Raw genomic sequence first — 25,450 nt, forward strand, 5'->3', positions numbered from 1 at the left:
CGACGGGCAGCGACTCCTGCGCATTTATGTCTTCCGCTGACGCCTGCCACCTGTTTCTCCTGTCCCCTTTGGGCATACATTCTGCCCAGCCAGACTGTGGGGGGGCTGCTGTGTACGTCGCAGATGGCAGTGGAGGAGCCGCCACTGGGATTGCAACCAGCCTTCGGAAGGGTGGGAAAATGGCCCTTTGCTGCCGGGGAAGATGTTAGTTCTCTGGCTAGCAAAAAAAATAAATGACTTAAAGCAAAAGAGAATCTTACAAATAAGGAGTTGCAGTGAAGCAGTGGCCTCACACATTCAGCATCGGGTCCCCCTCACGCCCCGCGGCCCTGTGTGTGCAGTGCGCACTGGCCCGGTGTTTGCACACCTTTCCTCAGGGCACTGCGATTTCCTCCCACAGTCCACAGATGTGCAATTCATTTGTCCCTTATTATATGGGTGTGTGAGGTATTGGGTTCGACTGGCTTCCCATCTGGGCAGCCCCCCCCCCACCCCACCCCCACCCCAAGGCTTCCTGGGTTGGTTGCCAGGTCCATGGCAGCCCTGCACTCCCAGGTTTTATGGGAAAACCACGGATGGAAGAAAACCGTCATCTAAAACTGTAATATATATAATAATGGTATGTGCTGAATATATGGGTTTTTATCAAACTGAACTAATAACCTCACAGATTCTACCCAAAGTAAGGAAAATCGGTTCATAGCAAACATCCTATCTGCTAGCACATAAAAAGTCACAGTCGCTTCCAGATGTTACTGTGTCCTGTTATAAAATGATCCTTCACATATTTCGCAGGGCCACATGTTCTGGAGGACTGAGTTCTGGTCAAAACTAACAGCTCCCCTTCCTCTCTCTTCAAGGCGCCATGATGTGCCCCAGTGAAATTATGTTAGAAAGTGTACATTTGCAAAACCAAACTCTCTTACAATGGAGATAAAATGCATAGTGTTCGTCAAAAGCACTGGAAGATTTTCTGTATAATTCATTGGTATTTTTCTTCTTAAAGAACTTTAGTTTGGATGAACCCAGGAAAATAACACAAAAAGCTTTTTGAAGTGACAACTCTAACTTGACCTCAGTATGTCTTAGAAACGCCTGATGAACGGCATCATTCAGACCAACAGCAGGGAAGCCCTGATTACAGCAGTTGATGAGAGCAAGACCCCATGCTGACCACTGGACCTCAGACCCCTCTGCCGTGGGAGGAGCCACTGCTTCCTACAGAGAAATCCTAGGAATTCGCTACTATCACAAATACATTCAGGGACATTTTCAGCAAAAACATTAGACTTGCAGTCTCTGACGCAATGTCATGAAATCAGATTTTCTAAGAATCTGATGCTGTGATATTTAATTGCAGCTTGATCATTTAATTTTTTTTGTAATTTTTTTTTGTTTAATGAGTGGGGTCACAGGAACGGGTTGTGTTCATGAAAGCCCCTTGTGAAGCACTGTGATAAGGCTCCTTTGCAGCAGCCGAGTACAAACTCAGGTCACCCATCAGACGGCAGGGGGGTGGGGGGGGGGCCGTGGAGCTGGAGGGGAACATGCCTGGACCTGATTGCCGAAAACCCCTCCGTTCTCCTCAGGCTGAGAGGTTTAACAAGCACCTAATTTCACCTGCTTGTTTTCCAGCACGCCTCTGCAGACCACCCCCAAGCTGCGCGTATCCGGGGGGCACCATTCAAATGCAGACAACTGCAAATGCTCTCCCTGCAGACTGTGAGGCGGCGTACATAAATTTAAATAAGATTCCTTTAAAGTATGTGAAAGCACTGTTCTGAGACTGTCTGAGTCACTGTTCTGATTCCGAGCAGAATCAACTGCAACAGACAATTACAAGGTTCTTATATCAGAACTCGTCTTTCTGACTGGCAGCACAAAGCAGTAGATGTGTATCATGAAGTGAGACAGCAGGGAGGGGGGGTCTTTCCTTATTTTTCAAGGGATGTCAAAACTGTTAGACAGCATCCTGAAAAGACACGCAATGATACTTGAAACAGTACTCATGTGCAGTTCTCATGTGCAGTTCTCATGTGCAGTTCTCATGTGCAGTTCTCATGTGCAGTTCTCATGTGCAGTTCTCATGTGCAGTGCCATTATCTTCCAGTATTTGGGCTTATCATCCGTGTTTAAAGCAATGAAGTACGAGATGTAAACATGTCACAGAGGCAGCTGACCAGACGCTCCCAGCAGCTCAAAAAAATCACATTTTAAATTCAGCATGTATATTTTTATTAAGAAAATGGTAAATGATTCTTGTTCACAAAAATGCCTTAATTTTAATAGTTAATCAAGTCAGATCTAACTGCATTCCATAACTGGTCATCAACATTATGCATGACACTATTAACACATTTATTTATTCAATCAATGCAGCGACACAAAAGCAGCCTGTGCTTCCCTCCATTCATTTGCTCTGACTAGATCTGAAAGCGATTCGGTCACTCCCACAAACCCGAGAATTTTTTTAAAAAACAATGAAATGCAGTGTTTTCGTGCAGAGCAGTTGACTAACATATCTTTGTATGTTTATTAAGAATAAGCTTTTTATTGCTCTGATTTAATGATTCTTTGACCTTTTCCCTAATTAGGTAGTCAAAAAAAATCTCATTACTGTAACAGTTTTAAGGTAAATAACATAAAGCTAGATTAATAATAAATCAACTTCATTGCATGTAACCCACAATAAAATGAATTTGCATCATAGTATGTACATAGTTTTTTGCAAAATTTCTTTGAAAAATTTGTCATTTTCTCATCTCCACAGCTCTTAGGCAAAAATGACAGTTTAAACAATAGTGACAGTTTAACAATTAAGTTGTATAATTTCAGTCTGTCTCCAAACTAATTTAAAAACTTAGAGAAATCTGATATATGTTACAGTAATGTGTTTGTGACAATGACCAAGTAAATAGCAGAAAATACAGAAAATAACTTTTACCACTTCAGTAAGAATAAATTCTCTACAGAAATTGGGGAACCAATGGTATTCGGAAGAATGTATTTTTATTTTACATCAATACATATGATATAAAGCATATAAAGCTGTTGCGGGACAGTGAGACCCTCTCATAGGGCATTCAGCCCACACCCGCTGCAGGACAGTGAGACCCTCTCATAGGGCATTCAGCCCACACCCGCTGCAGGAGAGTGAGACCCTCTCATAGGGCATTCAGCCCACACCCGCTGCAGGAGAGTGAGACCCTCTCATAGGGCATCCAGCCCACACCCGCTGCAGGAGAGTCAGACCCTCTCATAGGGCATCCAGCCCACACCCGCTGCAGGAGAGTCAGACCCTCTCCCAGGCAGCAGGCCCACACCCGCTGCAGGAGAGTGAGACCCTCTCATAGGGCATCCAGCCCACACCTGCTGCAGGAGAGTCAGACCCTCTCCCAGGCAGCAGGCCCACACCTACTGCAGGACAGTGATCTTATTTTGCTATTAATTCCATATGCAGTTCAGCAATCAGTCTTGCAAAGAGAAGGCTGATATTAAAGTTACAGCACACTGAATACAATGGCGTAAAACATCTGCAAAACACATCAGAATACATCTCTCGGCTGTAAACACTGAACACATGATATGGGACTTTCTTCTGGATACTTAACAGTTTGCATTTTCTCAATAAATCCAACTGCATTACAATCCCGGAAAGACAGCAATCCTGCATGCTAATTATACCACAGTATGGTGAGCAGGAAGAGCAGCAGCCCTGTGTGTTACTGCATGCTGCCATTTATTACCTTTGCTGCTGTTTGGTGGTATGCAGCGACACTGGGTTTAAAAATCAGGGTTACTAGAATTTGATATTTATTATCCATAATCAAAATGTTTAATTTCTACATTAAGCCTGGACTGAGTTTCTCTCTGCCTGAGATCAGGTGTGGTTCACCAGAGCTCCAGGATCAGACTTGCCTGCCTTTGCTCCAGAGTCTCATTATCTGCATTAAAAAGGAGCCTTTTAAGTGATGTTAACCATGTTCAGCTACTTTTCCAAAATTGTTTTCAAGTGATGCCACCAATGTGCGTGCCTCTGAGCACCCCCTTAGGCGACACAAATTTAATTAGTCTTTTCTGAGCACTGAGCATGCAAGATATTATCTTACTCCATTAAATCTAAAATTTCATATATAATCCTTGACAACATACTTTAATTCCTTCTATATCTAAACGAGAAATTTCCCCTCAGGTCTTCTGCATAAATTCCCCAATCATACAAACATTTATCAATCAATATAATAAACATAGTGGTCTGTGAAACGTCAATTTTGTACAATTACAGTACGGCAAGGCAGATGGCCAGAGAATGTTACCACCTTTGCTCTTCAACTTTGTGGGACAATAGACAGATGGACAATTAGATGTAGCCCAAAAAGTCAAAAGAGTGAATTATAAGGAGGAAATCCTCTGAATGTCTACAACAGCTGGACCACCAACAGTCTAAGAGACACTGCCTTCCTCACCTCATCCTGATCAAAAGCCACTCTCATCCTGACGACTGAGTCAATTAATGACCCTGGGCAAGATCCAGGTGTTAAATAAGGAGTGTGTGTGAGGGGGGGGAGGGGGGCTGTTAGTTATCCAGCTGAACCAACAAAGATATCTGCAAAGGTGGCTGGGAGAAGAGCCTCGGGGGGCTGTGCTCTCTAAGCTGGTCAACAAAAACACACGCTGACAGCAATCACCAGGCCTTCATGAAGACAGGGCTTCACGCTGGGCGTCTCCAACCCCCCACTCGCGTTCTCTGCCTTTGAGGAATCCATGTTTTGCTATTTTGTTGCCTTATGCTGGCCCATGACCTCAGCTGTTGTTGTTGTCATTCATTTTAACCACATAACACCCTATTAAATACCATGAGGGGTCCCAGCCTATTATCTTACAGGCCATTTCACGTGCTGTGCAGAAAAATCTATCACTATGGATACACTTGCATTTGAAAATTGCTGCCAAATATCGAACAAACACAAACCAAAGACCCCTGCAAACAAATGCAGTAGATTTATGCTCCATATATGAACTGTATTATAAAACACTCAACACTCAAAACAAAAGTACTAACCGAGAATCTACATCAGGGAGGGTCTGGCTCTTGCCCCCCTAGTTCCACCACCCCCCCCCCATCCAGTGATGACAACACTCTCTAACAGCAAAGCATGTGACTCTGACGGAGCACCACTTCACGGCCGGCTGCTTCACCAACATCCAGCTGGTGAGAAGCTCAGGTTGCCACCACAGGACATGCCAAGGACATTTTTGGGAATACAAATGTGAGTGAGGCTTAGGCTTATAAACAACAGAAAAAAAATACGTCAACTACAACAAAATATTCGGATATGAAGAACAGAAGTTCACGCAGAACCTGTGAAGCTGTGCTGTGGTTCCTACAACATTAAATAAATGTACAATTCAAGCTATTTTAATCTAATTATGCGTTGCACTGACAGCTGAATCTGTGTTTGAAGTCAAATGAAGGAAGATAAGGAAACATGCTGGCTGACATCACTGTGCGAGAACTCGTAGGCATGTTCCCCCCACACACCCCCTCTCAAAACAGTACATATGATCTTCAGAGGCTTTTAACCACTGACATAAGACACACTATGAGAAATGAAGCAAGTATACTCTTTCCTTGGGCAATTTTACTATGTTGAAATGTCTGAAACATCTCTGAAACACATTTAAGTTTGAAGATAAAAGTACAATCAGAGGTTGTAACTGTAACAGTCATTTGGTTTTCACGTATCCGGTCCCACCTTCCGTGAGACGCACACACTCAGGTGAGCTGCAGGAGAGTGATGCGTGGAGACAGAGGGCAAGGTCAGCTGTTTACCCTGCACCCCTGGAGCAGTTAGGGGTCTTGAGCAAGGGCCAAAATGCCACCCATGCCGTTTGAACCAGTGACCATACAGACACAGATACAGACTGCTAACCCACCAAGCAAAGCACCGCCTAAATATGCAAGGACCCTGAAAGCGAAAAAAATGATCCAGTGTGTCCTCATTAGAAGCAGGTTTAGTGACTGAACGCGAGCGAGGCTAAGCAGAGGCGGCCGTGCTCCCAAAGAGCAACCAGCTTCCCGTCCTGCTTCCTGACTCAATTCCGGACAGTTTCGGGATCGCTACATGCCTGCTTCCAAAAAGCGATCATGCGCACACTGGCAGATTTCAGCCTCCCAGTCTGCTCAGCCCTGCAAATGCTGTGCAGCTTAAAATGACATCTGTGCAGATTCAACCACCAGGAGGGTGGGCTCTGCTCTGCGGGCACTGCGCTCTGCTCTGCTCTGCGGGCACTGCGCTCTGCTCTGCTCTGCGGGCACTGCGCTCTGCTCTGCTCTGCGGGCACTGCGCTCTGCTCTGCTCTGCGGGCACTGCGCTCTGCTCTGCGCTCTACCCAACAGCAATCCGGGCCATAAACTTTCACGCACAGCTCATTCTGTCCTTGACGCTTTGTTTTCTGCTCCATAGTATTTTGCTAGACAATTCCGCTCCCCCCTCCCCCTATGCCTTTGTCCCACCTTCCATAAGTGTGCATGCATTACCTCATATCCAGGTGCACTTAAAACCCAAACAGCCAATCTTTGAACTCAGCAGACAATTGTCCTGTTGTTTGTCTGCATTTAACTACACTGAAACCTCATTTGACTCATTTTAGAAAAAAATCTGCTCATGTAAAGGTTACTTGTATCAGCATTCAGTACAAGAACTTTTATTCTGGTCTGTGCTTGGGTCCATGCTTGCCCAGTGATGGGTTAGTGCCCCAGCCAGGGCTGTTTCTTCCTTGCCCCCATAGCCTCTGGGATAGGCTCCAGACCCCCCGTGACCTTGAATAGAAGCTGCTACAGAAAATGGATGGATGGACACTGAATGTTTAAACTGGAATTTTTAATAATAAATAATAATTCATTTTTCTCTAACAGCCGAATCATTTTCATCTAGAAAACAGACTGAAAAACATTATTTTTACAGACACCGTTAGAATACTTAAATACAGTGACCTGTACGTCATCACAGCACTTCTTCCTGAGCCGCCAAAAATACCAAACATTTCTTGCCAGCCTCGAACTGTAGAGAATCAATACAAAAACACTTCATAAGACTCTTATAGTCATGGTGAAAAGAAACAATGTAAAATGATACCGGACAGGGGATGTTGTTACACACAGATGTTTCCTCAGTTCAGATGCTGCGGCAAAGAGCTGCAAAGGCTCCTTCGCTCTGAGTCTCCTCCTGCCTGTCAGTCACGTGACCCTCTGATCGTCTCAATGTAGAATCTCGATAATTATGAAGCATCAAACAACATGATGAACACCACACCACGATCACTAACTTTGTTTTTTCTTGTTATGGATATTTCATTTTGAATACCGCAAAATGAATTCTGGACAGCTCTTTATCTAATACACGCTAAAGGCAACTACTACACACCATAGTTTAATAAGGATCAATCTGGCTGGCTTAAGACACAAGTGTCAAATCCTGCATGCTATGTCCACCTGACCATCCTGTCTTTTCTCTAACATGACCTTAACAAGCCGTGCCTGTTACTTGTTAGTCTTACCACTCATTCCTAACCCTCGTGTTAATCACTCCCAGCTGCTTCTCCTTAGCTCCCTTGTTAGTCTTGTATATATGTGCTTCCCAGTTCTGTGTTCCCCTGTCCAGTCATTGATGTCATACCTTCTTGTCACCTGTGTCACTACCTCGATCCAGTTCCCCTGTTTTGATCCCTGGTCATCCTGTTTATTTCCTGCTTTTGTTCCTTTACTTTGAATAATCCCTTTTGTTTCTCCCCCACACCTGCCCCCGAATCCTTCATTCCGTCGGTTGTAACAATAAGCTACATAAATGCTTCACACAAACTGATACATTCTCCATTTTTTCCCCAGTGTGAGAGAACGTCTTCTCTACAATAAATAAGTAATTTAAAAAGCATGATTGCGTGAAAAACAATATTCAAAAAAGGCTCAAACCTTCACACATCATTTCAAATATTATTAAAGGATTTTTGAAGGTTACAGCCATTTAAAACCACCCCCTCACCCAGTGAAAGGTGTGCTTTGAAATTAATATTTGGTTTTCATATCAGTAAGTGAAATAAATGGAAAAAAGCCTTTACAACTAGACACTACAATCTATAACTTTTTAGTAAAATATTTGAAATGCATAAATCCCTTATCACATAAAAATAAAAATACATTGCCCAGGTCTGTTGGTCACCAAAACAAATTCTCCCTAGAATTGAATAATTCCATCCATCCATCCACCCATCCATCCATCCATCCATCCATCAACTGCTTATCCTATTCAGGGTCATGGGGGGTCCAGAGCCCATGGGCAAAAAGACAGGGAACAGCTGAAGGGGCCACCAACTCATCGCAGGGTACACTCATACACCCAATTACCCTCAGCATATTTCTGGACTATGGGGGGGCGGGGGGGGGGGGGGGGGGGGGGGGGACCAAAGCACGCAGAAGACGCCCCACGACGACATGGGGAGAACATGCAAACTCCACACCCGTGGAGCCGTGGCAGAAACTCAGACCCTGGTCCCAGAGGTGTGAGACCCCAGTGCTAACCACTGCATGTCTGTGCTGCGCCATCTAAACATTTATACATTTTACAAAGATTGATGGAAAATGCCTTTAATAAGTCAAGAATGATCCCATGATAGGTATTTGTTGTGTGAAGATGCAACATATATACTTAAGACAGATGATGAATGAATTGGTAGAAGATTAACTGTTGTCCCACTTCTAACCAATGGTTAAAATGCTAAGCATTACATTACCTGTCCCACAGGTGGCGCTGCACTCGGTCCAGGGGCCATACTTCCACTGAAATTCCGGAACAATGTTGTTGTCGGAGCCTGCGAGGGCCTCTCGGCTGATGGTGTACTCATAGCTCACTCCGGGGTTTGTTTCTTGGAAGAGCAGCTACATGGTGCAACAGAAAAACAGTGATACAAGATATGTTAGATAGACTAAACAAGAGTGTGCCAAGCAACCATTACGAGCAAGAGTTTAGTGCCGAGCGACATGCGGCACATGCACAGCTCATGGACATGCGCAGGCGGTGTGTTCAGACGGTTCTCAGACTGCACAGGGGAGAACAGAGATGTTGCAGAGCTGGGGTGGGCAAACACTGAGAGACTGAGACTCTTATTAAAATGGACTGTGCTGCTGATACTGAGGAATAAGGGACTATTTAAAATGCTACAAAATGAGAGAAGTATAATTTCTGGCATCTTTTTAATGAGTGAAACATTTGTCTTATGGTAACCTGCAAATTGCATTTAAACAGTTTCTCATAACATATAAGTAATTTCTTTCAACAGTTTTTTTTTATACGGCTAAAGGAATACAGAATGAATGAAAAGTTGGAAAAAAGTACTAATGTGGTAAAACTAACATTCTGATTTAACATTCCATTCCAGTGTTGGTGCCAGGAGCATTGTGGGAAATGTCTCTCTGTGAGCTATGTCTGTCTGTAAAAACAGCACCTGTGAGATGTACTGAATGAGTCACTGTCTACAGGAGGCTCGTGGCGTTCGTGTGAAGCTCGTGTCCTCAGCCACTTTAAAGGTCCCCGGCTGGGTGTCCAGCACGGACTGTAAGGCTGGCAAGCAGCACATTCCCCCCCCCGACAGCGTGACCAGGACCAAACCACCCAAGCTGATCTTATATCTGCAGATATAACAATTTTCTCTAACTTGGACTAAACTCCTCCTGAAAAAAATTGTGTTTTCTAAAGGAACCAGGGCTGCTTTTCCACCGCGCCAGGTACCGTACTTTTTGCGTCGCCATGGTGACACTATCGGCTTACTTAATTGGATTACTTTATTGGCTTGACTCTTAATGGGTCAGACACATGGGACAAATGGCAAGATCACCCTCAGATTCCAAGCTTAAGTGCTACAGCTGTCACATTAAACACATTGACTCAATTAGCTAGATTTAATCAAATTATGTGGCTCAGAAATCCTTCAAAGACACTGAAATTAAATAAATCAATCATAGCCAATATTCTTTGGCTACAAATGTGCCCAAAGCTCAAAGTGGTGCCCTTCAGCTATTTCTACAGGAACATCATGAGAATTCACTGCTGCAGTGCAGCTATTCTGCAATATTTCTGGGAATATCGTACAGCAAAGTGACCCCATGAGCTGCAATGAGAGGCCTTCCTATCTCTGACACTCACTGGCCAATTCACTAGGCAAACCTGCTTGTAAAGATAAACGGCCTCCTCTTACATACAGCTGAGGCAGGTGTTTCCAGCTACATACATGCAGCATACAGACAAGGTCAACAGGTCCAGTCAGTGCCTGGCTACGCACTGGAAGGGATAAAATGCACGATAAAGGGAATTCTGGCCCGATTGTTGAGGTGCTTGGTGGATCCTGCACCTTCGTGGGATTTTCCCCACACTACAGTTTGTAAAAAAGTTACAGGCAAAAGTCTGATGACCAAGACACATGGCAGATCTATAGGGAGAAACAGACGATTAACGAGAGCTCAGGTGTGAACATCCATTAACGGTAACAGGAAGGCCAGAGGGGCGAGGATGGTGGCTCGGCTTAACAGCGGCATGTCATCCCCGAATGCACATCGCGTCGATCCTTAAAGCGTTACTCAGTACTAAGTTAGCAGTAACTTATAAAAAAGGCTACTGAATATTTATTGCACAGATTGTACCATTTGGCATTTTTACATTACGAGCAATGCATGGAAAGGCAAGAGGGATTAAACATCACTCTTAGGATGTTTTATTTTACATTATGGGATGTTGATAACTACATACAACATGGTTTCCAAGGATAACGCCACCCTTCATGCATATTAAATACTGAAACGCGATTCACTGGAATAAAACCGGACCATGGAGAACTGATTCAGCTTCACCGCTATGTGATGCACACATGCCTCGCAAAAAGAAAAACACTGATTTGAATCAGTTAAGAAGCATGCGGATGTCCATTGTTTTGTTTCGTTGTTGTTTGTTTGGTTTAATTTTTTTTTTGTTTACATTATTTCCTCACTGGATTTATATAACATTAACAATGACAGCCAGTTTCACCTTTAACACAGTTAACGAATGTAGGGCCACAGAAGATGCTCATGTTCTTATCGCACTAAGAACACATGCTGGCTCAGTTTGCAGCCGTGAGCTTGCAAAGGCCGGCAGTGCTAATTCCGGCAGCTTGTTGGTTCTTGTGCAACGACTTCCACGAAGGCGTCCATGGTCCTCCTGGGGGCAGAAAACCAGGAGGACAGGAAGCAGGAGAACACGGATGGAGCGAGGTCATCTACGCTCAGTCACTGACACTGCGAGGCCACTAAACTTCGCCAGCTAAATCTGGAGGTCAACAGCAATTTAGAAGCAGCTGTTGAAATGTAACGAACAAATAAAAAAATAAAAAACATTTTAGCCATAAAATATGCTGACCATAAGAAAGTTACCCCAATGGTGCCCTAGGAAGCCTTTCCACTACAGATTCAGATTTAGTAGTCGCTGTGACCGATCAGACCATTAATGTCAAATGATGTTTCCACCTTAACAAAAGCACTTTTTAAACCACTGAAAAAATCAGCATTCTGGAGCTACTGTTTAGTGTTTTTGTTTTGCTTTTGATAACATAGCATTTTAATAATCTAATCCAACTAGTCTAATGTTTTAATGTTTCAGAGAATAGCCAGAGAAAAGGACAGACTGGTACACAATTATTAACATTTTTCCATGACTCCTAAATAAATAACCCACACGACCCGACACGATTAGAAAATACTTAAAACTTTAGCTCCAATTTAAAAACACTCCACTTTCTGTGTCCTTCCGAGTCCTTGATTATAAAAAACATCATATATTTATTAAAATTGGGGTCATCACTGTTCAGCAGTCAGTCTTCCTTTCTACTATGAGCCACTGTTACCACTGTTAGTGTGACATACACAGTTACAGGCAGTGCCCCCCCACCAAGCTTTTGCTAAATACGGCGCCATTCCCACAGCAGCAGGAGCCGGCTCTTTGTACACCGTCATGGTCAGTATCTCCGGAATCCCCCCCCCCCCCATTGTGGGACACTTGCCAGGGAGCTGTGAATCTGTTCTGTGGACAGACAGCCCTTCATCTCCCTGCCATACTTCCCCCAGATAAATCTCGGTGGTTAAACAGTCCAGCTTTCATACTCTTCTAACCACCAGAGAGAAATTAACTAAGACATGACTTAAAAGTAATTAATAATTAATGCTGGGAGGCGACGTCAGAATCTCTCCTGTCCACACTGCCACAAATTAATCAATCTGGTATATTACCATCCAAAAACACGTTTGTCTTTGGTTTATTCCACTGCATTATCAATATAATCCAAGTTTCCCTTTTAAAAGCTCCAGCGATTCACCTGAAACTGGTGAAAAGCTCAAATATTTGCAAAAACAATATAACTTTGAATGGGAAAAGTTCAGCTCCAGCACAAGTGACTCTCAGCGGTGCCTGTGCCTGGGGTCACTCTTCCAAGCTTCCGTACCTGGATCCACACTGGTTCCAGTGTAGGCCCCGGAGCGGTGACGTTCTCCAGGTGGCCTGTCCGCTCATAGGTGAACACAGTTCCTGCAGCCTTGTAGTCTCCGTTCCACTGGATGGTCCAGCCACCATTCAGGAAGTACTTGTCAGGGTCGTTGCTTCGTAAGGCCAGAAAGTTTCCTGCCTCGGCCATCTCCTCTATGCGGATGTCCCTGGCTCCCTCTGGAATCACCCCAACATCCACATAGCCTGGCCAGAGGAACCAACACAAATCATTATTACTGCAGATCAGGATGAAAGTCTACATTAGCTCCTCTTTTTTATTCCGTACCGAGTCAGACTTTGTGCTGATTAATGTTTTACCTGATAAACTACATATTTCTCAAGATCAGACACTGTGGTTAAAACAAACCCATTTCCAAAAGCATATCTTCTTAGGACCTGGCTTTGACCTGATACCCTGCCGGATACACATTTGCCCGGCTGGCATCGTGGGCTTATACCTCGTCCCTCGCTCTCCTCAAAGGTCTTTTTCACAGTTTGGCAGGTCGAGCCGTTGCCACGACAGACACCACAGCGATCTTCCACCGCCTCCGAATCTATCTTGAAATCGCATCCCATGCTCTGAAAAAAATAATATCCATTTATAAATGAGAACACAGAAAAAATGTGCATTTGAACTGCAGGTCTATCTTTCTTTATTATACTCAACAGCTAAAGAATTCATACTGGATGTTCCTACAATTTTCTGCTATAGTTCACTCACTCATCTTCTATACCGCTTATCCTATGCAGCATTACAGGGGGTCCAGAGCCAATCCTGGAAACAATGGACGCAAGGGAAGGGAACAACCCAGGATTGGGTGCCAACCTATTGTAGGGCACACTCACACGCCAGTCACCCACACGCCAGTCACCCACACGCCAGTCAGTCACACGCCAGTCAGTCACACGCCAGTCAGTCACACGCCAGTCAGTCACACGCCAGTCAGTCACACGCCAGTCAGTCACACGCCAGTCAGTCACACGCCAGTCAGTTTGGTAACTTGAATTCATCTTACAAGATGACAACAATGTATTCCCTGCATGGCCCTGTCACCCCCTGCCTTCATCCAATCCCTACCTCTACCACCCCCTCACCTACCCAAAAAGATCTTCATTAAAAGCCAAACTTTGCGTGGCTGCTCTCAATATGACCTGGATCTGTGACACACGTGTGCTCATTGCTGTGTGAGTACAAAGCTGAAGTTGTCCACCATAAAGGGTGGCAGCAGAGCTTAACCGGGTCTGGTGCTGTTACAAAGGTTCTTATTAAGCATATAAACTTGCTAAAGTAGGTCAACAAACGACAGGTGACTGAGATCACAAGTGAACAAATTCCCAGTGAATTACAGCTGTGAAGGTCTGCTCGTCTTTCAGAGGACGCCAAGCTCAGCCTGCGGGGAGCCTGACCTTACAGATGCCGTTGATGCAGATGTCGCGGCTGGAGCTGTCCTCGTAGCACTGGGTGCCGTCGATCACCGCGTCCAGCATCTTCTCTGAGAAGTATTCATTCAGAGGTCGGCAGTGCAGCTCGCATGGATTCACTGGCAAAGACACGGCGTTGGGGTGGGGGGGGGGGTCACCATGAAAAATATTCATTCTGAAAAAATAAGATGCAGAATAAATATGGAAAAAAAATGCAGTTGTTTCCAAATGGAACGCTCACCTCTGTTGTTCACATGCACCCAGGAGTAGAATTTACCCTTGTAAGGCACGTTGTTGAAGTGGCTGCACTGGACGAGCCTGAATGGAGGCTCATCAGCAGGGCAGGGGCTGCCTTTGCAGGTCCGGTACCGCCGACGCTCCCCCAGGCAATACCTTCCTCCATGCTTGGGGCTGAGCAACAGCAGAAAGGGGAAACACAGCAGTGCACATGTAGGTGTGCATTTCGGGTAAATGTATCGCTGCCGCCTGCACCCCCGCTGGGTTGGGTTCGGTCTTTGCCCCTGGCTGGGGTTGCCCTAGCAGTAGAGGTGGGATAAGAGGCTCACTAGCATTAGAATAACAGCTCAGAGGACTCAGATCATTATGCAGCAAGTTCACTCAAAGGTCAGGTGTGAGACTTTTCAGAAGAACAGCAGAACCCATTGATACACCTGAACCTGAAAGCTGCTGGTCTTGGGCCAACTGCTTTGAATGTGCATGAATTCATAAGGCAGACAGGCCCGGCTGGACTGAAAGGCAGAGAGCTGGTCCCAGCACACAGAATGCTATGTGTGTAAGAGCCGAAAGGAAAGCCGACGCCATCAGCACTGACATTCACAAGATGTCCATCTAACCAATTGTCTTTTCATATTTCCATGAAGTGGAAAAATGGTGGATATTTCTCAGTAGACCGTGTATATGTGGGTCTAGCACGTACATAAAGGGATGTGCATTATTATTATTACTGTCGTTGTTGTTGCTGAACATTCTTCAGTATTTCTACACAAGTTATTCAGAATTACATTATAAACCTACAGCTGTGCGTTCATCTGTCAAGTATCAGCAGGGGAGACTCGGACTCCTTTGAGATATTAATACCCAGCTCACATCCCTTACAAGGTTTTTCACCTTCCACTCCTGCCAAGAAAAGTATTACTCAGTGAAGTAATAATTACTTTATTCAAAAAAATAATTATTTTACTGAGGCTGTACATTTCAATTATTTTAGACAACACATGCCTTTCCTTCCCTTCGTCTTCCCTTTCTTTCATCTTCCCTTCCCTTTTCTTTGTCTTTCCTTCCCTTTCTTTTATCTTCCCTTCCCTTCATCTTCCCTTCCCTTTTCTTTGTCTTTCCTTCCCTTTCATCTTCCCTTCCTCCTCTGGTTTTTCCTTTTTCCAGCAGCACTTTTCCTACCATATTTGTTTACTATGTTGCTTTCCTCTTATTATCCTCTTCTTCATATGATCTTTCATTTTATGGCAAAGCTGGTCAACTTTCATCTCACTACAGGTTACAGTCTTACTATAAACCTTGCATGTGTTTGAATCATTAATTGCACTAGAATCCGGAAATGTGCACAAAATATAAAAAAATCCCCCAGGTCAAGTGCCATTAACTAAAATGAATCCAAACAAGCTCCTGAAAAGTCCATCTTTCTGAAAGGACGTACCTGAGATTATAAGATGAATAGAAATGAATATTTCCCTTATAAGGACGGACACACGGTTAAAATACAGTCCAGTCTCCAGGCAAATCCTGCACACCCAAAAATAGCCCAGGGTATTTCAGCAGCTCTGCTACTCAGGAATCTCAATCTTCCGACGTGGCGAGGCGTTAAAGTGGAGCCCACTTAAGTGACCTCCGGGCAGCGTCTCAACACCAAACTAACCTGTCAGAACCTGGCCAGGAGCAACAGGACCAGCTCCAGTTATTAGCAGCTCAGAGCGTTAGCTGGTGCAGAGTGAGAACTGGAACATGGAGGACAGCAGCGAAGCACAGACCTGCTTTGTTAACAGCGGTATGTTAAGAGAACGCGCAGAGGCTCGGGTTTACGCGTCTCCGACCCGCTTAGCATTCGGGGCCCTGCATTTCTCTGAGGTCGTTTACCCCCCCAAAGTGTGATGGTATAAATATCGGGATTTGATCCGCTGGGTTCCAGACACTCCCCACGCAATAAAAGGCCATTAGGGACGCCACGCATGCGACAGGGTACATAATGCAACATGCTGCGGCGAATGTCAGGAGTGCAGAATTCCCAGGGGAGGGAGGCGGGAGCAGAGGAACAGCAGGACTCCAGCGGAAAGGGTCTCTCTCATCATCGGTCCCCAACAGAGCAATGCGGCAGAGCACAACCGCATGGTAATATTACAGAGAGAGAGAAGGAAGGCGAAAGCACGTTCGGCTTTGGCTGCTTTGCTGTACTTCGCAGTTTCAGTGATAAACTCTGAATACCATAAAATGCCTGAATTTAAGTCGGCGTTTCTCACCAACTTCTGATCTTGATTTTCAGATAAATTGGCTTAATTTAGTCCACATTTTACTCCAAGGCTGAACAACCTACAGAGTGTCTTTTTAACGAACGTGATTTAAATGTCACGATATTAACAGATAACACTGGGAATCATTTAAAGATTTTAACCCCTATTACACTGCACATTTAATGCCATACATTTTTTTTGTTAAATTCCATCTTGATCTTAATGTAACACAGAGAACAAAAACCACAAAAAAATCAGTACAGGGGTAAGAATTTCTTCTTATGCATGTAATCAGACAAAGAACAGAAGGGAGGTTAGGATGAAAACGTCTGGAACACGACCGGATTGGTTTGGGTTGGAGGCCCAAATCCTCCAGCAGCGCCGCAGTGGACACTTTCACGATACACTGATAAGTGAGTGAGGCTGGAAATTCTCACGATCCCAGTTGATTTTCCTGTAAACCCGGATGCAGGAAAGCGGCACGGAGTCGCTGTGTGCTCCGCATGCGCAGCCCAAGAGCAGGGCAGAGTGCTCACTCACGCAGGGCTGTCGCAGTCCCTGTGCGCGTCCTGCACCCCGGTGCTGCAGGTCCGCGAGCAGGCCGACCACTCGCTCCACGGGCCCCATCCTCCGTCCACCCCCTCGGGCCAGTACCCTGCTGACACGCATTCCCCGCCGCGGCACCACTGGGAGAGGAGACAGGCACACAGATACCCGGGATATTACACCTTCCAGACACTCAGGGGTGAAAATGCAAAACAAAAAAAAACTGAAAGACTGGCCCATCTCATGTATTTATTTGCACACATTGAAATCAAACACTTAGTGGAGATTTCCTGCGGTGCCCCCCGGAACCTTGCCGGGACGCCTCACCTTATCCTCCCTGCACTTGGTGCCGTCCACGGCCCCGTCCAGCCTGGAATGGCAGGTGTCCCCCACAGTGCACCACAGCGTGCTGCAGACATTCTGCAAAGTGTGGGGGACAAGACACACACACACACACACACCGTCATGCAAAGCAAGCTAAAATACTCACATATTACTGAGCAGTCAGTCATGAATAGTCACTATCAAATACAGCAAAGACCAGACATAAAGGTCTGGATGCTGTTCAGCCAAATGGCTACTTCATTATTAGTTTAAATACTATAACTTGTGGCCATACGTAGAAATTAGCATTTTAAAATGAATTTGAGGAAGTACTTCTTTACGCAGGGTCATGTCTGCCACGGTGCGGAGCAGAGAAGCAGGTAAGGGGAACAGCACTGGGGTAAACGAAAGGGTTTTAATAAACAAAGGCGCATAGATGACATACGGACTTTACAGGCGTCAAAACACTACAATGACAGAACTAGGGTAACAAACTCTGACGTGGACTTAAATATACCGAACTAACGAAGACAACTCGAAACAGCTGATAAACACTGGGAATCCACATGAGGTTAACGAGGGGGGCGTGGCACAGGAGGATCGGCACGATCGGGGTGTGACACACAGTGTGTAGTTAGAGTATGGAATAGTCTTCCTGTTGTGCAAGCTAAATCCCTGGGTTCCTTTAAATCAGAGCTAGATAAGATTCTAACAACTCTGAGCTATTAGTTAAGTTCTCCCCAAATGAGCTTGATGGGCTGAATGGCCTCCTCTTGCTTGTAAATTTCATATTTTCTTATGCCGCTTGCTGTAAAAGAGATCTGAGCTGAGTGTGATGGATCTAAAAGATTACGATATTCATTCATGCAGGACGACGGCCCTTCTGATATCAGACCTTGCGCTGGTAAGAGTCACCATGCCCGGCTTCCTCTCCCCTACTTGGCACAGGTAAGAGTCACCATGCCCGGCTTCCTCTCCCCTACTTGGCACTGGTAAGAGTCACCATGCCCGGCTTCCTCTCCCCTACTTGGCACTGGTAAGAGTCACCATGCCCGGCTTCCTCTCCCCTACTTGGCACTGGTAAGAGTCACCATGCCCGGCTTCCTCTCCCCTACTTGGCACGGGTAAGAGTCACCATGCCCGGCTTCCTCTCCCTTACTTGGCACTGGTAAGAGTCACCATGCCCGGCTTCCTCTCCCTTACTTGGCACGGGTAAGAGTCACCATGCCCGGCTTCCTCCTCCATTATGCAATACTCTCCTCTGACTCTGTCATACAGCTGCTGACATTTTGCAGCCCAGAGAGGTTAACAGCAAACCGAGAAGGACATTTGGTTATTTAGGGATTTGATCATCTTCAAGTTCCATGTAGATAAATGGCTTCTGGCCCTGGCTGCACAGATAAACAGAAAAGGTCGAAATTCGGAGCTTATCAGGTTTGCGGAGACTGATCAGCCAAGCAATCATTCCTCTGTGACATTTGGACCTAAATATTACTGCTTCCTGAAAGGTCCATCTGAACATTGTTACAAGCTGACTCTGTTTCACGCAAACCTACTGATTAAGATAAGAGGTGACATGCTTGTTTCGTATCCACAACATACTGATGCCCTTCTTTTTCAATGACAAGCCCAGGCTTACCTTGTCAGACCCATCAACCAGGTCAAGTCCGATGTCTCACCTGAGATTCATTTAATCATGAGGCTGACAGGAGTGAGAGTGAACAATGCAGCGAGAACCCAGGCAAAGGGAGCAGCAGCGTGCAGAGAGCAAGACGCTGAAGGGAATGGGGATGGAAGGCAGAAGACGCCACATCGAGTGCCATGTCACTTAGTTTTACTGGGCAAAAAGCACAAACGCTGTTACATGAGAGCGTATCTTTAGGCAATAGGCTAACAGAACGTACTATATCTCTGCTTAGGTTTAGAAAGAGGGAAACATGGGGGCTGCCTCCCACCCTCAGGATGAGAACTTTGAATCCCTCCCCCATGCCCTCCCCCCCCCCCCCCCCCCACATCCTGTGAGTCTCCTCCGGGTTCTATGGTCATTTTAAGACGTCATTTTCCTGTGTATTAAGATCAAATGAGCCACCTTGACCCTCTGATATCATGCGTAAAAGGGAATTTCAGAATGAGCCCACGTGTGTCTGCATGCCATCCACAGCAACCCAGCAGGCACCAGCACAGAATGGATAAGTAATACAGTGTATCATACAGCATACAGGCCCCGCCTACTCTACGGGACAGCTTCACAGTGAGGGTAAACGGTGCGGAGGTGGATTATATACTCTACAGGACAGCTCCACAGTGAGGGTAAACGGTGCGGAGGTGGATTATACTCTACGGGACAGCTTCACAGTGAGGCTAAACGGTGCGGAGGTGGATTATACTCTACGGGACAGCTTCACAGTGAGGGTAAACGGTGCGGAGGTGGATTATACTCTACGGGACAGCTTCACAGTGAGGGTAAACGGTGCGGAGGTGGATTATACTCTACGGGACAGCTTCACAGTGAGGGTAAACGGTGCGGAGGTGGATTATACTCTACGGGACAGCTTCACAGTGAGGGTAAACGGTGAGGAGGTGGATTATACTCTACGGGACAGCTTCACAGTGAGGGTAAACGGTGAGGAGGTGGATTATACTCTACGGGACAGCTTCACAGTGAGGCTAAACGGTACGGAGGTGGATTATACTCTACGGGACAGCTTCACAGTGAGGCTAAACGGTGCGGAGGTGGATTATACTCTACGGGACAGCTTCACAGTGAGGGTAAACGGTGCGGAGGTGGATTATACTCTACGGGACAGCTTCACAGTGAGGGTAAACGGTGCGGAGGTGGATTATACTCTACGGGACAGCTTCACAGTGAGGGTAAACGGTGCGGAGGTGGATTATACTCTACGGGACAGCTTCACAGTGAGGCTAAACGGTGCGGAGGTGGATTATACTCTACGGGACAGCTTCACAGTGAGGGTAAACGGTGCGGAGGTGGATTATACTCTACGGGACAGCTTCACAGTGAGGGTAAACGGTGCGGAGGTGGATTATACTCTACGGGACAGCTTCACAGTGAGGGTAAACGGTGCGGAGGTGGATTATACTCTACGGGACAGCTTCACAGTGAGGCTAAACGGTGCGGAGGTGGATTACACACGGCTCACCCTTGCTGCAGGATGATGACGCTTAACCAACAACAGATACCAAATTTCAGGTGTTTGGAATGGAACAGACTGATGAGTTAATTTTGGATGGATTGCTGGATAAATGATACATGAACAAACCCTGCTGCAGAGTTCCATCACTCTGCTCTCCAGTGTGGGCGGAGCCTAATCAAACTGTGCTCATTCATACCCATGGCCGAATGCAGAGCTGGCTGCAATCCCGTCACAGTTCACCATTAACAGTGACCAGAGAAATCTAAACAGGCAGCTAGGAGGGTGTAGGTCTTCAGGAACGGTTTATGTGTAGCGTTTTCTGAAACAGCTGGCAGTGAAAATGGATGCTGAATTGCTGAACCTGTACAAACAGCAGGATGGTGTGTATGTGTATGTGCTGGGGGGGGGGGGCTTACGTCCACGTCGTCACACAGCAGGGACCCAGACCCGTACTGCAGTCGGCACTGGTGTGAGGCACTGTACAGCATGCCAGGGGGGACAGACGTCAGGGTGTAGTTGTTGAGCCCAGGGACATCGTCCAGGCACCAGCCCCAGCCCCGGCTGCAAAGCACAGCAGATGCATCAGAAACACACAGACACACACACACAGACACACACAGACACACACTGGTGTACCTATCTAAATGGGGACCATCCATTTATTTCTATGGGAAAAACCCTAATCCCAATCACGACACCCTTAAACTCCACCCAGCCCTAACCTTAACCATAAGTAACCAACCTTTTGGCACTTTTAGTTTTTTGATTGCATTCACAGATTTTTATAAAACTGAGGTTTATCCACATGGGACCTGAAGAAGTGTCCCCACAAGTAAGGAGGTTTCAGGTTTCCTGCACTTTGGGGACATTTTGGTCCCCAAATGTGATCCATGCAAACCCCCCCCCCTAACACACACACACAGACACAGACACAGACACACACACACACACACACACACACACACACACACACACACACACACACACACACACACACACTGCATAGAACAGAAATCCAGATGTTGTGTTCCAGCTGACACTTTTCAGCCCCCCCACCCCAGCTTGAGTCTGCCGGAGTGGCGGAGTTGACCAGCCGAACTCTGTAGCCACAGAATAAGAGGCTTTTTTTGTGCTACTGGGAGGCCTCCACCGCCAGGCCGACTGGGAGATACAGCCAGAGATGGTATGATATAAGACAAACATCAATTGAGATAAAACATCAGATTTCTGAATATATATCCAACATCTAACTACCCAGATAACTGTATACTCAGGGATAAAAAAGTTAATGAACCCAGAGAGAGTGGTGAGAATGAAATGAATCTGCATGTGGTGAAAGGCCATGTGACTGTATTATAATACAAGATCAAACAGACAGAGTTGGCAGTATGGGCACAGTGCTGGTCCCATGTCAGGTGTGGCAGGTTGAGTTGCTGATCCCACACATGTTCGATTGGGGAAAGATTGGGGGACCTGGCTGGCCACAGGAGGACCTCAACATGACGTAGCACTGTGCCGTCAGGGTGCCCCGAATCACTACCAGAGATGACCTGAAGCCATACCCTATGGCTCCCCACACCATGATGTCATACCCTATGGCTCCCCACACCATGATGTCATACCCTATGGCTCCCCACACCATGATGTCATACCCTATGGCTCCCCACACCATGATGTCATACCCTATGGCTCCCCACACCATGATGTCATACCCTATGGCTCCCCACACCATGATGTCATACCCTCCAGGGGGCAGCAGAGGCAGCCCTAACCCTAACCAGACCTGTCTTGAACCAATTGCAATATACTGTATATTATATTATATAATATATGATTACTCAATGAATCATCAGATTAATCGATGGATTACTCAGTAATTGATATAATCAATAGTGACAGCCCTAGACAGAAGTAAGACGTTTCTATAGGGAACAGAGCTGCAGGTTTGACCCCCGACCGGGACTCACGCCGGCAGCATAATAAACAGGACTGCTGAAGGACAGCCAGTGATCCTGGTGTCCGGCTGGGCCTCCCAGGAGACATGGGGTGTCCCAGCATCCCAGAAGTAAAGGTTCACAAGCAGGGTGATGACGGCCACATACCGACATGCGGAGCCGTTAGCGTGGGACTTCATAATGACTGACTTATGCTTGTCTGTTGGCCAGTTCTACCGTCATTGATAAACCCATCTGTCTGCTGAGCTGTAAACCCTGCAGCACGTGTCTGCACAGCGTCAAGTGTCTCGTGCAGCCAAAAGAACGGAAATTACATCACTTCACATTATTCTTATATAAACAATCACCCCACCCCATGCCAAAAAACACATCCATCCACCCAACATCTAATGGCTGATTTTAGTCAGGGTTTGGGGGGGGGGGGGGCGCATCCCGTCCCAAGCAGCACAAGGCAAACAGCCCTTCATTTCAACATTTCATAAATAACAGACATAATAACTAATATTTCAGTTCAAATTTCCTACCTGCTACTCTGTCAATCACTGATCTGCTCAGACTTAATTGCAGCCAAATATCTCGGCCACATCTAACACATCTATTAAAGAAAGAACAGAAACACGATGCTCTGCAGATCCAAGACTGTCATTTCGCTCATGAAAAGGGAAAAATAGGCCAAGTGGCTGTTACAGAGGACAGGTGAGCTAAGGGAGCTCGGCCGCGGGGGCTGATACGCACGTGTAGCTTCTCGCTCTGGCCACCAGGGCACATCGCAGATTTACCCGCACCAGAGGCCAAACGTCCGATTAATCAAAACTGATGTGTCAACTGCTCCCATGAATCAACCCCCAGGGGGCAGATGCAGCGTAGCTGAGGAGACGGAATGCCAGGCAGAACTGGCGAGGCAGGGCGCCCTTGTTGTGGGTGGCAGGGAGCATCAGAGAACTCATCCAGTCAGCTGAAGGGGGATCCTCACATATGCAGGGGTAGAGAAGAAAGCTAGACATCACCCCCCCACCCCCCACATCCGGCCAGCAGATCAGGCCTAAACCCACGGGGTCGAGAGGACCAAGACTGATTTATCAATTTCGTGAACCAAGAGACACCCACATTTGCACAGAATGCACTTCCTGACTCGAAGGAGAAGACAAAACTGGGGATCTGGCAGCATTTCCAGAAATGCGTAGGAGAGAGATAAACAGATCCGGAATAAAACAAAACAAAAACAAATAACAAATGCATGAGCTTCACTGCAGGGATGGGATGCAGAGCAGAACTGCCCTGTCTGTCTGTCAGACAGCGGGATGGGATGCAGAACAGAACTGCCCTGTCTGTCAGACAGCGAGAAGGGATGAAGAGCAGAACTGCCCTGTCTGTCAGACAGCGGGAAGGGATGCAGAGCAGAACTGCCCTGTCTGTCAGACAGCGGGAAGGGATGCAGAGCAGAACTGCCCTGTCTGTCAGACAGCGGGAAGGGATGCAGAGCAGAACTGCCCTGTCTGTCAGACAGCGGGAAGGGATGCAGAGCAGAACTGCCTTGTCTGTCAGACAGCGGGAAGGGCTGCTTTGCAGGGCCACGCTAAAATCTGCAATTTTCAGCTCGTCTGTTGCATCGTTTTCTGCCTACGTGCTCCGCTGTGCCAGTGGGGCCATCCAAACAATGACGTCACAAAACATCTTAACACGTGCCCTGACATGACTGGTGGAGGTGACAAGGGGTGGGGGGGGGGACCCTAACCCTGCCAGAGGTGCGGGGGCTGGTGCAGCCATTCGACAGGCGGGAAAATAAATCCAATTTCCAGGCTCATAAAGCATCAACCTGGCCCAGATCAAGTTACACAGTCCCACCGAATCCCACGCACGGTATCCCTGGATGGAGAAATCCCCACAGGACTGGGGGGCGGGATGCCTGGTGGGAGTCATGCTTAATGTCCACCATATGGCAAAGTCAAACTAGGACAACTGTGACATAACGAGGTGCAGTTGGAGACCCATGGGGGTGGGGTTCACTCAGGGCCCAGGATCAGGGCCCAGGATCAGGGCCCAGCAATGGTGCTTTCTAAGGCGCATTAACCAGAAAGCAAAGCAGCTCAATGCTTATACCAGACAATCTAATAACATGACAACACACAAGCACAATTCATTGCATTGACTATTATATTAATGTAAAGAAACTGCAATGACAATGAAAAGATTAACACAAAGTGCTGCAGTGGAATTACAAAAATCTGCATGGTGAGCCTAACCCTTATGTCAGGAATGAGGCTCTGCTCTTAATGCCCAAGTAAAAATACCCCAGAGGAGGGAGGAGAGGAAGGAGGGAGGAGGGAGCGGAGACTCACTCGAGGAAGCGGGTGATGTACTGGCGGCTGCAGCGAGACCAGTTTGGCGGCGAGGAGCCGTACAGGAGCTGTGGAGACATGATGAAAGGTCTTTTCCCGATTGGCTCACAGTCATTGCCGTTGCCATCATGCTGAATCCCAAAGCTGTGACGTAAGAGCACATCCCAGAGAGAAGGCTGAGTGAGAGGGGGCCGGCAGGGAGTCTGCACATCTGACAGCACAGGATGCACAGCAGCACACAAACAGGCTCACAGAGACACACAGAGACACACCAACACACACAGAGACACACAGAGACACACCAACACACACAGAGACACACAGAGACACAGACACATGCACACTGACATGTACAGAGACACACAGACACACGCACGCGTAACACAGTCATTGCCGTTGCCATCATGCTGAATCCCAAAGCTGTAACATAAGAGCACATCCCAGAGAGCAGGCTGAGTGAGAGGGGGCCGGCAGGGAGTCTGCACATCTGACAGCACAGGATGCACAGCAGCACGCAAACAGGCTCACAGAGACACACAGAGACACAGAGTCTCAGACAGATACACGCACGCGCACACAGACAGACACACACACAGAGACACACAGACACACAGAGACAGACACAGACACACTCCCCATATTTTCTGGCTATCTGCTCACTTCTCC

The 25,450-nt window shown here is 46.7% G+C and overlaps 1 protein-coding gene across 2 annotated transcripts in view; it reads right to left on the minus strand.

Annotated features, from left to right (window-relative positions):
- LOC125751859 (A disintegrin and metalloproteinase with thrombospondin motifs 7) overlaps window positions 1-25,450 on the minus strand; it is a 56,028-nt gene that overhangs the window by 17,007 nt on the left and 13,571 nt on the right. For both annotated transcript variants that reach the window (XM_049031246.1, XM_049031247.1), the window contains exons 8-16: window positions 24,785-24,928; window positions 20,907-21,051; window positions 17,339-17,431; window positions 17,006-17,151; window positions 14,227-14,396; window positions 13,971-14,104; window positions 13,022-13,142; window positions 12,523-12,767; window positions 8,791-8,935 (exon numbers count right to left, since the gene is read on the minus strand). In XM_049031246.1, the coding sequence (XP_048887203.1) occupies window positions 8,791-8,935; window positions 12,523-12,767; window positions 13,022-13,142; window positions 13,971-14,104; window positions 14,227-14,396; window positions 17,006-17,151; window positions 17,339-17,431; window positions 20,907-21,051; window positions 24,785-24,928 (1,343 nt within the window). The remainder of the gene's footprint in view (window positions 1-8,790; window positions 8,936-12,522; window positions 12,768-13,021; window positions 13,143-13,970; window positions 14,105-14,226; window positions 14,397-17,005; window positions 17,152-17,338; window positions 17,432-20,906; window positions 21,052-24,784; window positions 24,929-25,450) is intronic.

This window comes from Brienomyrus brachyistius, chromosome 11, assembly GCF_023856365.1.
Source record: "Brienomyrus brachyistius isolate T26 chromosome 11, BBRACH_0.4, whole genome shotgun sequence".
Lineage (NCBI taxonomy): Eukaryota > Metazoa > Chordata > Actinopteri > Osteoglossiformes > Mormyridae > Brienomyrus > Brienomyrus brachyistius.